Here is a 13,748-nt window from a genome sequence, read left to right on the forward strand (position 1 = left end):
TGTGAGTAAACTACAGGAACGGAAGTTTTTGCAGTCAGCTATGAGTCAAGTAGCTGGAAGTCAAGAGATTACATCTAAGCTCATAGTTGTAATGTAGCCTTCAGGGATTCAAATTTCAGCTGATCCTCATTTCTTAATCACTTTGGAATTAAGTTTTTATTGCTTCTTAATATTGGGAACCTCTGGAATGGCAAGTTTTTATGGACTGCACTTGGGTGAGTTTTCTTCAAAAAGAAGTTTTAAGTATGTTTTTAAGGATTTATAATTTTTTCCCCTGGAATTAACAGCAAAAGGGTGATTAGAGTGTTGATTTTAGGAAGTTATAAATGGAATAAGGGTCCAGATGGATTTAATAAAATTTGGAAATTGATTATAAGAAACCTTCCTGTGGGAAATTATTCGTGTTTTTGCATTCGGGGGGGGGGGGGGGACAACATAAGATGAGGCTTTGGACACTAGGGGGCACCAGAAGGAAATGGAACAATTGTCAGGTTTAGCCCAAAGAACTCCAAGAGACAATACAAATCCAGTTCAACTGTGTTTATTAGCTATAGCCTCTATACAGAAAATCTCCCCAGACTGAAACCTAGCTCCCAAGCCAGCCAGCCACAACACCCTGAATTCCTCAGGGAGGTGTCAGCCTCATCCTCTTGATCTTCCCATGCTCCTCCAGTGAACTAAGAACACACTTATCTCCCTGAGCCTGGCCTTCATAATTCCATTCCATCACATCATGGATGTATTGAGAGACGTTTGTGAACAGTGGACTCAGAAATTAGTTTTAAAGATCTCTGCCATTATTGATAGACTAGATCCTGCTATGGAAGGGGAACATGTTTTACTGGACAAGACTGAAATTGATCCAAATGTGGACTTAAAAATGACAAGCTACAAGAAGGATATGGAAAAAAGATGAAATATATAATATACAAATGAAACCAGCTAATGTTCTAATAACTAACAAGAACGTACAAATAATAGCCGAGAAGAATGACTTGGATAATCTTTTTATATTAGATTTACAAAAGGGCCTTTTAAAGACCAGAAAAGTGTTTTGAATAACCTTTTTATATTGGATTTACAAAAAGGATTTGTTAAGGTTGTCAGTGATTTTGTGAGAAGAGATAAAGAGAAAATGAAGAAACCAAATGTTTGGATACTGTTTGAGGGAACTAAAGATTAAGATTTTTGGGAGCAAGGGGAAGGAATATAAAGTTGGTTTGTTGGACCCAGGTTAAAACAGATTGTTATTTCTGGAAATTTTTAGTATATTTTCTTTGACCAGGACTGGATGACAATGTTTTAAGGTTTTGTTTATAGGTAAGAGTTTTATGAGAAAGAGTTCATTTGCTGTATTTTGAATTTATCTGATTAAGGTTAAAATAGTTATGTTATTGTAATTTTTTTTCTCCATACTTTTTAAAATGTTTGCCTTTTTATTTTTTAAAGCTTGCATTAATTTTATTTGTACATGTAACCTTCAATAAGATTATAAGAAAGAGGGGGGAGGGGACAGGAGGAGGGAAAAACCTATTCACCTCCTCCCGTCACAGTTTCACTGCCATTCTTGCTTAAACCTTTTGCTGCTGTCTAAATATTTCTTGGAACAACTTTATCCAAACCTCCTCCCTTTTTGACTGTGATGGGGAAGGCATTCTGAGGAACAGCTGAGAAAAGTAGCCTGGCAACTTTGAGTTTAACATCAGAGTCTGTTACCAGGGGTTGCTCATGCTCTGTATTTGCCATGTAAAGGGCTTTTCCCCTTCAAATTCAGATTCCTTTCCCTCCTCAACCAGCATGGGAAAGGTTGCCTTAGCTGTGAGTTGCTTAGCTAGCATCTCCAATAATTGCCTTGTACAAGCATGAGTATGGGATGCTCTGGGATCCTGCAACTCCAGGATTTATAAAATCCTCTGGATATTAGCAGGCCAATTCAGACCATCAAATTTGTCACTAGGCTTTTATGGGTTTATGGGATTTGACCCAAGATGCCTCTTGTGGGTTCCCCCCCCCCTTCTCTTTTTTAATTAACAGAGCAAAGCAAAACAAGTTTAGTTTTTCAGGCAGTGTTTCACTATAACAGTTTAATTAAACAACCCAAATTCCTTTCTCCCCTGTCTCTTGCCTTGCTTGTAGATAAGTACCTGAGAAGCAGCAGTAAATTCATAAAATGAAACAGGGACTTGACTGATATGTAGTTGCTAAACATTCTTAGGTTAAATTGTTTATCTACTAGAAAAGTAAACTTCTTTCTTCTGGTAAAGTCAATCTTGTTGTGTACAGTGGGGCAAAAAAGTATTTAGTCAGCCACCAATTGTGCAAGTCCTCCCACTTAAAAAGATGAGAGAGGCCTGTAATTTTCATCATAGGTATACCTCAACTATGAGAGACAAAATGGGGGGAAAAATCCAGAAAATCACATTGTTTGATTTTTAAAGAATTTATTTGCAAATCATGGTGGAAAATAAGTATTTGGTCAATATCAAAAGTTCATCTCAATACTTTGTTATATATCCTTTGTTGGCAATGACAGAGGTCAAATGTTTTCTGTAAGTCTTCACAAGGTTTTCACACACTGTTGCTGGTATTTTGGCCCATTCCTCCATGCAGAGCTCCTCTAGAGCAGCGATGTTTTGGGGCTGTCGTTGGGCAACACGGACTTTCAACTCCCTCCAAAGGTTTTCCATGGGGCTGAGATCTGGAGACTGGCTAGGCCACTCCAGGACCTTGAAATGCTTCTTAGGAAGCCACTCCTTCGTTGCCCGGGCGGTGTGTTTGGGATCATTGTCATGCTGAAAGACCCAGCCACGTTTCATCTTCAATGCCCTTGCTGATGGAAGGAGGTGTTCACTCAAAATCTCATGATACATGGCCCCATTCATTCTTTCCTTTACACGGATCAGTCGTCCTGGTCCCTTTGCAGAAAACAGCCCCAAAGCATGATGTTTCCACCCCCATGCTTCACAGTAGGTATGGTGTTCTTTGGATGCAACTCAGCATTCTCTCTCCTCCAAACACGACGAGTTGAGTTTAGACCAAAATGTTCTACTTTGGTTTCATCTGACTATATGACATTCTCCCAATCCTCTTCTGGATCATCCAAATGCTCTCTAGCAAACTTCAGATGGGCCCGGACATGTACTGGCTTAAGCAGGGGGACACGTCTGGCACTGCAGGATTTGAGTCCCTGGCAGTGTAGTGTGTTACTGATGTAGCCTTTGTTACTTTGGTCCCAGCTCTCTGCAGGTCATTCACTAGGTCCCCCCATGTGGTTCTGGGATTTTTGCTCACCATTCTTGTGATCATTTTGACCCCACAGGGTGAGATCTTGCATGGAGCCCCAGATGGAGGGAGATTATCAGTGGTCTTGTATGTCTTCCATTTTCTAATTATTGCTCCCACAGTTGATTTCTTCACACCAAGCTGCTTGCCTATTGCAGATTCAGTCTTCCCAGCCTGGTGCAGGTCTACAATTTTGTTTCTGGTGTCCTTCAACAGCTCTTTGGTCTTAGCCATAGTGGAGCTTGGAGTATGACTGTTTGAGGTTGTGGGCAGGTGTCTTTTATACTGATAACAAGGTCAAACAGGTGCCATTACTACAGGTAACGAGTGGAGGACAGAGGAGCCTCTTAAAGAAGTAGTTACAGGTCTGTGAGAGCCAGACATCTTGCTTGTTTGTAGGTGACCAAATACTTATTTTCCACCATGATTTGCAAATAAATTCTTTAAAAATCAGACAATGTGATTTTCTGGATTTTTCCCCCCATTTTGTCTCTCATAGTTGAGGTATACCTATGATGAAAATTACAGGCCTCTCTCATCTTTTTAAGTGGGAGAACTTGCACAATTGGTGTCTGACTAAATACTTTTTTGCCCCACTGTATATAGTCTTGAGTATTGGCTAAATATGAGCATTCTACTTCTACATTCTTTTTAGAGATAAGTATGGAAATTAATTTCATTATTAGCATTCTCTGGAGTTGTTAGTCTCTTTCTCTGGCTGGCAAGATGTGGTCTCCTCTCTTTCTAGCTTCTCAGAAGCCATCTGTATTGGATAGATTTGTACCCCCCACCCCCACCCGGCAGTCCTTTTCCTTCATTGGGTCTTCCAAGCCCTCTCTACTCACAATTAAGAATCTTGCCCAGGGCTTTCCTGGAAACAACAGACCTTCAACAGCCAACACTTGGGATCCATATTGGTCTGCCAGCCATTTCTCCTCTTCTTCCGAGAAGACTAAGTCTCCAGCTTTCTCTTCCTCCTTTTGCCAACTCAGCAGTAGCCATCCTTTCTTATGAGAAAGTTATGAAAATGTATGCTGTCTGTCTGTTCTCAGAGTCTATCAATTAGAAAGAACAACATGTTTGTTTGGATCTATATGGGACAGGATAGCAGAGAGCCATGGGTGGCTGCATGCTATCACCATGCACACTGTAGAATTTCTAGGAAAGGCTGTCTGCCTCATTTGTATTGATTATGTGAATGTATCTCCCACTTCTCTCTCTTCCTCCCTTTTTCTCCCTTTTGCAGAAAGTCACTGAGGGGCAGCAAGAGAAACTGGAGAGGCAGCACTGGGCCATGACAAAGCTGCAGCGTCACCAAGAACATATCCTGCGCTTTGCTAACTGGGCCTTGGAGAGTGACAACAACACTGCACTGCTGCTCTCAAAGAAACTGGTAAAGGCCCCTTGGTTTAAGAGTAATTTGGGAAAAAAAATGTTGAAGGTTAAGAGTTAAGGTGATCTGGTCTGCCTCAGTTTTTCTATTTCCATTTCATGTACCTAGTGTCAGTGCAGACAGAAGTGACTGTCCAGTTATATTCTTGCTCTTTCATATGTAATTGGTCTTTTGTCCCTCTTTTTCATCCCCTTCCCCCATTTTTTCCCCTGGTCTTAGATTTATTTTCAGCTGCACAGGGCTCTAAAGATGATTGTGGATCCTGTGGAACCCCATGGAGACATGAAATTCCAGTGGGACTTAAATGCCTGGATCAAGAGTGCAGAGACATTTGGTAAGTGATGGTGAAATGAAATGCTTCCCATTCAGGAAAGGATGCTGGAGTCTTTAACTTGAGCTGCACTTCAAAGGTGAGGATAGTGACTCCCATGCCAAGTTGGTGTAGCTCCTTATCGGGATAGAAATGGTAAGGTTCAGCTAAGTTAGAGAATGTTAGAGAATTCTGAGTTTTCAGAAGCATTGATTAAAGGTTGATATTGTGAGACTGAAAATGTCATCCAGATTCGAATTTTTCTTCTTTTCCTCAGGTCAGATAGTCTCAGAACGGAGTGGTTTGCCAGTGACTGCCAATGCCCAGGCACCCCAACAGCGGGCCAATGCTGCTGCTGCTGCATCAGGAGTGGCAGTCAGACAGGGTTCTGTTCCCCCTTCTCAGGTACTGGTTTTTCTTTGTGCAGTTTTCTCTCCGATGACAGCCTGGTGCAACTGAACCAGCAGTTTCAGCTGGTCAACCCATCTGTGCAATCTGGGAGGTGCTAACAGGGCAGTTACAGGCTTCCTGGTGCACTTTTCTATGTAGGGTGTCCAACAGATGTCTCTGCAGACAAGCATAATGAATAAGGGAGCTTTGCTTCAGCCTGTGCTGCCTTCCAACAGCCAGCGGCAGGCCATCCCCGACTGCTATATCAATGATGCCAGTGCTTCTTCTGCTGGACAGGTGAGCAGAACTCAGGACAAGGAAGGTTCCTTAATGCACGAGCATGCTTGGTGTAGTGCACTGATGAAAGGAGATGGAAGCTGGTGTTGATTCTCCCTAGGAGAGAATATATTAAGTTGAAAGTCTGCAGTCGGGGGCCCTGTTTCATACAAGGCTAAGAACAAATAAATACACATTGCCAAAAGATGGTGAGGAAGCAGTTTTGGACTTAAGTGGGTATTGTATTTAATGTAATGTAGTTTTTTCTTACATTTCTTTCAGCCAATGGACATTGGTGATGGCTTTGGTGTAGGTAAGGAATATGAAGGGGAAAGTAGGGGTGTCCAACAAGAGTCTAGAGTGAAGCCAGGTAAAGCCTGCTGTTGGGTTGTCATTTCACTTGCTTGTGGCTTGACAGAAATAGAAGGCTTAGTCCTGGGCAAAAGGATCTTTCCACAAATCACAGTGAATTTTTGTTGGGAGATAAGAGTGGGAGGTGAATCATGAGCTTCTTGACACTTGTTTCTTCTTGCTACAACAGAAGGATCATATTCTGGTGAAGTGTCTGGAATGAAAAGGTAAGTAGTATTCTATCCCTGTGTTGCTATGTTTTCTGTAGTTCCAGATGTCTTGAATACTGGGACTTTAAAACTTTTTTTTTTTTTAACTCCATAAGTGTGCCTTATAGTATGTTACAGAAAACAAGTTCTTGTCCTGCAGAGAAAAGTGTGCTTATGTATGGCATTCAGGCTTTATATTGAGGATTTAATCTTCAGGACAGATAGGACCTTAAAAAGGTTATTTGAACTGTTGAAATTACTTTTCTACCCCAGAGGAATATGTCTTTTTCCATATCCTGTGGCTATATTTACTAGACTACAGGAAGTGCCAATGAAGAAGAATTCAAACTATCTACAGAGAAGACTTAATTGTAGAAGTTATTCTGGATGCATTGAAAGGGCTTGCCCCCATCAACATTAATGCAGAATAGAGAAAACCTTTTTCTCACTTATGTGTGTGATCATGAGTGATGGCAAATACATCTTCATAATTTTTTCTGATGGCAACATTTCCTTTAGATTTATAAGCTGCTTTGAATACTTTGTACAGAAAAGTGGGAAGATAATGTATAAATAATAAGTTCATTTTCTCTAGTAGTAGACGGGGGGGTGGTCAGCCATCGAGAATACTAAAGTGCATTGCCATGGAGCTAAGTTGTATAAACTTTTTTTCCTTGCTTGGCACAAACTGCAGGAAAGAGTAAGATATAAGATCTGACTATTCTAAAGTTGAATCAACAAGATACCTCCTTCCGCAAAAGGTAACAGTACTAAAAAATGTTGTGCTGCTGAACTCCATGCAACTGTAGAATCAGAATCTACAACCATCCTCCATACAGAATCAGAAGCAGGATTCTCTGTGGAGAAAGGCCTTATGTTAATAAGATAGTTTTGAGTAAAGGACTTGTCTTAAGCAAAAGGAACCCAACCTTGGAGATGTATTTTGACTCACTTACTGTGAAAGAACTCTTTGTACATGTCAAACAATTGATAATGTTTAGTTATGAAGTTTAATTCAGCCTTCTGAATTACGATTTTAATGTGCTAGAATTAGCTCTGGCCTATCACCTAACATGATCTCTGCATATTCCTAGGACCCGTGGCCAGGATGGAGAAACTGGTCTTGTGCGGAAAGTGCCCCGGGTTAGTCTGGAGCGGCTGGATGTGGACTTGACATCAGATAACCAGCCACCTGTCTTCAAAGTCTTTCCGGGCAATTCTCGTGAAGATTACAATCTCATTGTGATTGAACAAGGAGGCCAGCAAGCTGCTGCGCAACAAGCAGGGCTACCTACTGCAGGTGCTGCGGTGAAGGTCAGCACTGTCCTTTTTGGAATAGTCTACTTCTGGGTGAGATGAGAGAAGCAGCATGTAGCAGTCCTGGTTGCTTGGTAGAAGCCTTAAAACTAGTTCAGCTGCTACCTGTTGCATATATCAGGTGCTAGCACCAGCTTTTGCAGTGCTAGAAGCAGGGATAGGCCACAGTGGGTGGAGCAGTGATGTGAGGGGGTGAAAATGGGAGCAGACATATGGGATATCTTTTTTTCTCTTTTAAATGGTGTTAATGCTGTTCTGGGATTTGATTTCTGGGATCATCAGATAGCTTGCATTAGAAGGAAACAGGGGTCATAATTGTCTAGAAGGAATAGTCTCCTCTGAGCTGCAGATGATCAGAGGGCTTTTTTGTGTTTCCTAGAAGTTTATTCAGGCAATACTAGTGGGATTTGCAGTGATTCTCTAGAGTCTCTTCTGCCTCTTAATACAATTATCTACAAGGAAGAGTAATAAGGACAGATCATGAAGGTAGTATAGAGATCTCCTTGAGGGTAATAAAACTACCAAGTTCATGCCAGTTGGATTGTGGATCCCAGGGATGCAGTTTAAGTTATCTGCCCTAACGGGTCTGCTTTTGCTGTTTTTTCCTTTGCCCTGCTTTTTCTGCCTGTTTTTCTTGTGCATTGTTTTTCACTGTCTCTCTGTCCTCCAGGAGGAACAGATGGAGGCAGCTATTGAACATCCTACTTCTGCAGATACTAAAGACACCAAGCCAGTTGTCCTGCCCCAGGATGCCCTCCTTCCAGAAGGCTCTGCAGCCCCCCGACTCATCTCCCCCAGTGGCAGCACCAGCTCTGCGATGGAAATGCAGTCTGTTCACAGTCATGATGGCACAGCTAATGGAGAGGAAAGTGCTTGCTGCAGGATCTGTCTGAAAGCTGGTGCTGTGGTCATGTGTGATAGCTGCAAAAAGTGCTACCACCTGGATTGTCACCTGCCTGCCCTTCAGGAAGTCCCTGGGTATAGGCTTTCATATATGCAGTTTTCCTTCTCAAGGAAGGCAGAAAATATAGTTGGAGTGGCCCAAGTAGCAAATCCAATGTTTTCATCCTTGTTAGTACTGCAAAGCAAAACAAAAACTCAGAAAGTGAGCTGCAGCCTCTGTCAGTATTAACCGTTGGCTTTTCTCTCCTTTTGGCTAAACTCCCACAAGTGCCCTTGCCTGGTGGCAGTGCAGTACAGTTGCAGTTCTGTGTTTCATTTTTCCTGAGCCAGATGACGTTTCAAAATGGAACAAGTGCACCCTTTTTGCACAGTATAAGAATTAGTATTCTTACACTTAAGCTACTCTCTGGCAGCCTTGGTGAACTGGTGGTGGTGGGAGAGAAGTGGAGTTAGGGATAGCCATGAATTATTGAGACTCAGTTGAAATAAATTAGTCCCTGCGTTAAGCCACTCATCTTGTTCATTCTTGCAGAGGTATATGAGAGGAAATAGAGCTCTTGGAAAATGATCCTCTTACATATGTTTATATGATTAAAGAGAATTGAAATCCTCCATGAAGACAGGCTCCCTAGAGTTAGAAGGCATAGTGATTGATGATTGCATTGTATCTTCTCATCTTTGGGAAATCCTCAGACTCAATTTGCATGATATTTATGGAGCATGCAGTAATGGAGATGTGAAATACTTTACAGCATTTTTAAACAGTACATTTTTCTAGGTCTTAATGTCAGCAAAGTTGTGATTGAGTAGTATAATAGAACCATTACAGAATCTTTGAGTAACATGAATAAAAAGCAAAAGAACTCATCCTCTGAAAGCAAATAAATACCTCCCAAGTATTAAAACTTCACTACTATGCTTCTCAATATTGTGTAGAATAGGAGGCTGGATGGTCTGTATAGAACAGGCTTTCAGTGTAACTTTTTGGGAAGCACTAAACAACAGTGATGGCAGAGGTATAGCTCTGGCCTAATCTGAAACTTTTAAGAAAATAATTGGTGCCAATTCACAATGGATGCTTTGTTTGGCATAGTCAGAGCACATTCATTTCATTGAAAGTCAAATTGGCCAGGCTGAAAGAACCAGAATATAAGGCAGACAGCATGGAATCTGAGTCTTAAAACCTAAGACTATTGTTACAATTTCAGTTCCAATAGAAGCACTTCCTAAAGTTGTATCTGGGCATACATAGAGGACCCAGAAGCATTCCTGGGAGAATAAAGATGGCAACTTCGCTTTGAAGCCATTACTAGAGTAATCTTTTATTTTCAGTTATTGTTATATCTGTGGATAGATGCCATGTTGCCTATCTTGCACCTATAAATGGTCTGGCACACTTAATATGCACTCATACCTGCTTTTCATTTTGCAGCCAGGATTGGAAATGTCTACTGTGTGATGATCCAGTAACAGCTATTGGAGAAGATGGGGCTGACTTGACTCCAATCTTCATAGACGGAGAACCAAAGATACTCTCAGATATTGACCAGAAGGTTAGTTTTTTTGAGAGATGGGATGACACTGGTTGCAAGGAAAATAGTAACCTCTGAGGTTACATAGACTCTTCAGAATTGGCTTGTGACAATAAAAACATTCAGTACTGAAATCCTGATCCTGTTAGCATCCAGGTGCCTAATGGAGTATGATGGATTGGTTAGTTGAGGATTTGGAGTAGGATGTAGCACATTTCAGGCTAGTTTCTTTACCCCCACACATTCCAAAGCACAAGGCAAGACTTCGTGGAATTTGCCCACAATAGAGTGCATTTTAGTTGTAGAAGGACCAGGTAAACATTTTGCTTTGAATCCCATACAGGTAGTCCTCGCTTAATGGCCATTTGTTCAGCAACCGTTTGAAATTATGATGGTGCTGAAAAAATGGACTTATGACCCGTGCCCAAAGATACGGCCATTGCAGTGTCCCCGCAGTCATCTGATGGGCGCTTGGCAGCCCATCCTGCTTAGGACTGCAAGGGCGCTGCAACACCCCCACCTGCCTGTCCCCCTCCATCTATGCCATTTTGGCAACCCTGCACAGTGGCACTTGGTGGCAGCACCAGGGCTAGGGCTGAGGTAGAGCCCTGAGGCCTTCAGTAGTCTCAGCCAGCTACCACTATGCCCAGGCCTCGATTTCAGCCCCAGTGCCGCCTCAAGCCCCACACCGCTGGCCTTTGCCGCCCTGTGCCGTTCCCCAAGCTGTGCCTCTCATTCCTTCCCTAAAGCCTTTGTCCCATTCCTTCCTCAAGCTACACATCCCATACCTTCTGCAAGCTGGCATCCTGTTCCTTCCTCTCATTCCTTCCCTAAAGCTGGCACCCCATTCTTGTGAGACCTGGGGAAGACCAGAATTTTTCCAAAGGATCGCGAGAATGGGATGCTGGTTTGCAGAAGGTATGGGATGCATGGCTTCGGGAAGGAATGGGATGCTGGCTTTAAGGAAGGAACGAGAGGCGTTGTTTGGGGAACTGTGAGATGAAGGCCAGCGGTGTGGGGACTGAGGTGGCATTTCTCAGTGGCAGCAGCAGCAGCAGCACTGGGGCTGAGGTTGAGGCCTGGGGTTAGTGACAGCTGGCTGACACTGCTGAAGGCCTCAGGCCTTGACTTCAGCCCCAGCCTTAATACTGCCACCACCGAGTGCTGCTGTGTCGAGTTGCCAAAAGGGCATAGATGGGAGGCAAGATAGGTGGGCGGGGGAGTTGCAGCGCCCCTGCGGTCGTAAGTGCTGCTGGGCTGGGCTTGGGTGGGTGCGGCTTTGCACTGCACTGCAGAACCCCCTCCCTAACTCATGTGACCTGTGCTGGGCCTCCCAGGTCCTCCCCTATCCCTGAGGCACCCCTGCGCTCCTTACCTGGGACTCTGTCCACTTAACAACCCGTGATTCTTGCTTAACAACAGCAGCTGGGAGTGCTGGGATTGCAGTTGCTAAGCGAAGCAGTCACATGATAATTCGCTTAACAACTGTGTTGCTTAGCGACCTAAATTCCGGTCTCAATTGTGGTCATTAAGCAAGGACTACCTGTGATCAGATGGGGTAGTGCACCATTGGAAAGAAAAAACAATAAGTTAAAGAGGGTACTAACTGGGAGATGGAGTTCTAGTGCCTTAGCCACGAAGCCAACTGGGAGACCTTGGGCCAGTCACTCTCAGCCCTAGGAAGAAGACAGTGCCCCCCCCCCCCCCCAATCTTGAGAAGAAAACTGCAGGGACAGTCCAGGCAGTTGCTAGGAGTCAAGAATGACTTGAAGATGCAACCCCTCCCCCATCATTCTGCATACCAGGGAGCAAATGTGAGCATGGGGTTTTTATATTACATATCATACAGAAGGGAGGCTTGTACAGTTCTCTGTGATTAAGTACTGGCCAACATATGGCTTGTAGTTTATCTGTTAAACTGTTAATTGCGACCTGTGTTTTAACACACGAAAGCCACAAAGGTGAGAGAGGAAACATAGAGATTCTAATAAATCTGTAGTTCTTAACTATAGTGCCCCTTAGGTAGAAAGACAGGATAGAAATCAAACAAGTCATATCTTTCAACATAGGCTAGGGTGGAGGTTTGTTTTGATTTTTTTGTTTGTATCCTTTTGGTCTGTTTAATTCAGCTGACAATTATGTCTGATTATAAGGAGGCTGCTTGTAATGTAACATGGGAACTCCATTCATTGGTAAGACCAGTTGTTCCCCAGTAACCTAGTTTTGCACCTTGTTTCCTACAGAGATGTGAACGAGTTCTCCTTGAACTACTTTGTTCTGAACCATGCAGACCTCTTCACCGGCTTTCCAATGCTCCAGTGAGTTTGTCACGTTGTTTTCTCTTATTCTAGCATAATTTATGTAGTTGAAAAAAATTAACAGATGCCTGGCAAGTGTTATCCTTTTCACATGTGTCCATTCTTCCTCCCAGCCCAAAAGTGTCCAAACAGTTCTTAATGAGGGAATCTAATTCAGGGCTTTAAGCTTTGATTCCTGAGTTCTGTCAGTTTGGTCTGCTCTTGTTAATGTTAAAATATTATATGGTGTTGCTTTATATAAATGTTAAAGCCATTTACAATAATAGAAACAACATGAGGACATCTTAGAAACCATGTCTATTAAAAAATGTCTTAAGAGTGTTTTTAATAGAATGCTCCTCCCTCCCTCCCTCCCTCCCTCCCTCCCTCCCTCCCTCCCTCCCTCCCTCTTTCTTTCTTTCTTTCTTTCTTTCTTTCTTTCTTTCTTTCTTTCTTTCTTTCTTTCTTTCTTTCTTTCTTTCTTTCTTTCTTTCTTTCTTTCTTTCTTTCTTTCTTTCTTTCTTTCTTGTCATTTACAACCCTTTCACAAATCACAAGTTTTGTGAGAAAAGTTAGGTGTGGGCTTCTAAAATGCATGTGATTGGCATACCTCTTGATAGGAGATTTAGCATAAAACCATAAACTAGTATTCCTTTCTGCTTTATTTTTCAGGAGGGGCAGAACACAATTGACTTGACCTTGATTAGAGCCAAGCTACAGCGGAAGCTGTCCCCACCCTATGCATCTCCTGATGAATTTGCAGATGATGTCTGGAAGATGTTCAGACAGTTTAATAAGTTGACTGAGGTGAGGCTTTCTTTTGCTAGGAAGAGCAGGGACAGAGGTCTTGCACTGGAAAATTAAATAGAGATGATAGTCTGGCAAGTTGTACGCCAGCCATCCTCAACAAGAGTCTGGAAACTTCGGATGGTACAAGATAGAGCAGCTAGGCAGTCACTTATTAGTGCATTGTTGTGGGATTGCAGGATGCCTGTGTTGAAAAGCTTGTATGGCCGCCAGTTCTTTTCCAGACACAATTTAAGGTGTGCTGAGATTATCTGAAGGACAGCCTGTTTTATTATGGACTTGTCTGGATGTTAGGTAAGGCCCTTGTGAAAGTTTCAAGGTCATTGGTCAATTAATTAGGCACACATTTACCCGTGTTATTACTTGGCAGTGTAATGCACTCTCCTGAGAGTTGCATGCCCCCCCCCAATATATACCGTGCTTTAGAGAAGGAGACAAGATAGTTTCTTCCCAGACATTTTTCAAATTCTTATTTACATTTTTGTATTTTGTAATTTATATTTTTATCTGTTGGCCACCTTACCTATTCAGTTGAATACAATCTGAAAGAATTGAAATATCAAATACATCACTGCGTCTGTTTGCAAGGGGTTGCATCAGTTATTTCTAGCAGCAGCCACAGTTGCTGGTCTTGATGTAATGCTTGGCTGTGTCACATTTTCTGTGAGGATTTATGAGATC

The 13,748-nt window shown here is 42.5% G+C and overlaps 1 protein-coding gene across 3 annotated transcripts in view; it reads left to right on the plus strand.

The window, feature by feature from the left end:
* Positions 1-13,748, plus strand: part of TRIM28 (tripartite motif containing 28) — a 36,707-nt gene that overhangs the window by 21,372 nt on the left and 1,587 nt on the right. For 2 of the 3 annotated variants that reach the window (XM_007431968.4, XM_007431969.4), the window contains exons 7-17: positions 4,529-4,675; positions 4,895-5,009; positions 5,263-5,390; positions 5,535-5,672; positions 5,934-5,964; positions 6,193-6,229; positions 7,306-7,525; positions 8,199-8,506; positions 9,864-9,984; positions 12,207-12,281; positions 12,933-13,067. In XM_007431968.4, the coding sequence (XP_007432030.1) occupies positions 4,529-4,675; positions 4,895-5,009; positions 5,263-5,390; positions 5,535-5,672; positions 5,934-5,964; positions 6,193-6,229; positions 7,306-7,525; positions 8,199-8,506; positions 9,864-9,984; positions 12,207-12,281; positions 12,933-13,067 (1,455 nt within the window). The remainder of the gene's footprint in view (positions 1-4,528; positions 4,676-4,894; positions 5,010-5,262; positions 5,391-5,534; positions 5,673-5,933; positions 5,965-6,192; positions 6,230-7,305; positions 7,526-8,198; positions 8,507-9,863; positions 9,985-12,206; positions 12,282-12,932; positions 13,068-13,748) is intronic. The other variant, XM_007431970.4, reaches the window with a different exon arrangement.

Source organism: Python bivittatus, unplaced genomic scaffold, assembly GCF_059951505.1.
Source record: "Python bivittatus isolate LINGU-HERP-01145 unplaced genomic scaffold, Pbiv_v1 ctg000410_np1212, whole genome shotgun sequence".
In the NCBI taxonomy this organism is placed as follows: Eukaryota; Metazoa; Chordata; class Lepidosauria; order Squamata; family Pythonidae; genus Python; species Python bivittatus.